Below are 2,542 nucleotides of genomic sequence, written 5' to 3' on the forward strand. Positions count from 1 at the left end.
GCAGTTTTCATTTGAACAGCTTAAATCGTTTAGTCTTCACGAAAAACAATAACTTTGGCGAACGAGAGAGATTCGGTTTACGGTCGCACAAATAAATAAAAATGTAACAACACATTAAATTAAACCGGTCGAAGGACAAGTAGACGAAAATATAAATAAAATAAATCAACGTCTCTCTTGTTTTCCTTTCTCTTATTCACGGCTAAATGTATTTCGCGATAAAATAAAATATATAAAAATGCCTACAGCTCGGCCAGCCTGACTCTTGACCGACCCGGTCAATCGTAATCCCCGTGATTCAAAATAATTATTATAAGTAGTCTAACAAAAATCACACATTTGAAGTAATTGCTATAAATAAGTTTACATCACGATCTCAAACTCAACGAAATAAATATTACAGATAAACTCTTAATAATGTCGCAACTTAATTACGGATATATGGATGCATATGGTCTGGCGCAAAAATATCCGTGTACGGTCGCTGCGTCAATTGGAATCCGTCCACATCAGCGATCTAGCATCTTTTTTACAACGTATGGGCCTTTATACTTTAGAATTAATTTTTTATTTATACCGGCTACAGTCTCTACATTGCGAATTTCAAGATAATCGCTGAAGCCATATTTGCGAACCGCTCTTCTTCGCAAGTTGTATCGCTCGGCGCTCTTTTCTTTTTTTTTCGCTGTGTCTTGTTTATTTTGTCGCTCGCCTTATCTTGTCGGCGAAAATAACTCGCCAGCCCTAGGAATCGCTGCATGTCCTTCGCGCTACGCGGCACCGGATAGTCAACGACGGACGCAACATTCTCGTCGCTCGGCCGGATACCATGCCTACTTACGCAGTAACCTAGGTATTTTATTTCTGTCTGGGCAAAGTGACACTTATCAAGTCGAAACCCTAATCAATTTTCACCTGCTATCTCGAACACTCTTGATAAGATTTTGATGTGCTCGTCCACACCTTTCGTTGCGATCAGCAAGTCATCCAGATAGACCAAAATCTTATTTTCACGGATCAATGATTCGAACACCATATGCACGAATCGCTGAAAAACTCGCGGGGCATTGGCCAAACCGAATGGCATGCTCAGATACTCGAATTGCCCGAGAGGCGTAACGAACGACGTATATTTTACGGACGATTCATGCATCTTTACATGATGAAATCCGTTCTTTATATCCAAGATAGAAAAATATACTTTTCCCTGTAGACGATCGAGATTATCGTCTATCAGTTCCGTCGGAAAATTGTCGCGTATCGTGATTTTATTTAACTCTCGATAATCCACGCACAAACGGCACCCTCCGTCTTTTTCCGCACCAAGACTATCGGACTTGCATACGGGGAACTACTTGGTTGTATAATTGATCTTTTTAATAAGTCATCTAAAATCTCGCGCAGAAGCTCCTTATCCGCGAAGGATAATCGTCGCGGTCGCAAACTTATCGGTTGCTCGTGTTTGAGAGCAATTATCATTTCATAATTGGACGCATTTTCCTCTACTCGCATCTTGTTAATATAATGTGCCTTATACGCTCCGCAAATTCGCGCGGACACCCCTCCGCCGATCGCCGGATTTATTTTCAATTCTTTGCACGAATCAACGGAATCGCTGCCGCAATCGATGTGCATAAGCAAATTAATAGCGCGCTTCTCTTCGGCCCCCGCGATCTCAAGCGTATCGCCGATCGTAACGTGAAGCCGCGGACAGTTCAAAAAATCTCTCCCAAGCAAAACATCGAAAGCCATTGTCTTACGAGGTACCACATAAAATTTCATTTCGATCTGCACCCCGCCGACCTCCAACTGACCGACAAAAGCATCATCGATTTCCAGCTGCGACCCATTAATTCCGTAGAACGGCTGTTCGCCTACCGTGTCGCATCTCGCCTCACGCGGAATTACGTCGTTGCGTACCAAGTTAATAGGCGAACCGGAGTCTATCATCGCGTTTATCACGTACACGCATTTCTCTTTCGCGCTGCTGGGCACAATTTTTACGCGGATCATATACGGTTTAGGAAGATCGACCGGATGCACCATATTTGTCGTAGCGATCCGCGCTACGTCCTTTGATGCCCCCGACGTTGAGGCTTGATTCCGCTTCGGACATTCCCGCGCGAAATGATCCTCCGATCCGCACACAAAACACGCTTTTTTAACTGCGCCCGCCTACAATGCGCCGCAATGTGCCCCGTCTCGCGACAACGATGACACCTTTTCACCCCCTCAGCCGTCGTCGCCTCTGTCCTTTTGCCGCTGGTAGTCCTCAGTCCTCTTGGCTCTATCGCTCGTCCTCTCCTCATCAATCCGAATTCAGCGATTTTCGGATCTATATTTTTCTCTTGCATTCATTTATTTATTTTCCGTAGGGGGGTTAAAGGGGTATTGAAATTAAATCTCAAAATATGAGATTATTTCATATTTAAAATCTTGGCCGTGTCCAAGTAAAAATTTGGTGCCTTGTGCACCGGTATTTTAATTCTAACGAAAAATTATTTAGTTTCGTTAGGATAACGCATTGTCATCCGCGATTTGG

The 2,542-nt window shown here is 43.6% G+C and overlaps 1 protein-coding gene across 1 annotated transcript; it reads right to left on the reverse strand.

Moving 5' to 3' along the window:
• Positions 1 to 1,272: 1,272 nt before the first annotated feature.
• Positions 1,273 to 2,046, reverse strand: LOC114936568 (uncharacterized). The gene has a single exon (XM_029309812.1). The coding sequence runs from the start codon at positions 2,044 to 2,046 to the stop codon at positions 1,273 to 1,275; it is 774 nt and encodes a 257-aa protein (XP_029165645.1).
• Between the last annotated feature and the right edge of the window lie 496 nt (positions 2,047 to 2,542).

The sequence above is a fragment of the Nylanderia fulva genome, unplaced genomic scaffold, assembly GCF_048542155.1.
Source record: "Nylanderia fulva isolate GAGA-0341 unplaced genomic scaffold, ASM4854215v1 Scaffold327, whole genome shotgun sequence".
Classification (NCBI taxonomy): domain Eukaryota; kingdom Metazoa; phylum Arthropoda; class Insecta; order Hymenoptera; family Formicidae; genus Nylanderia; species Nylanderia fulva.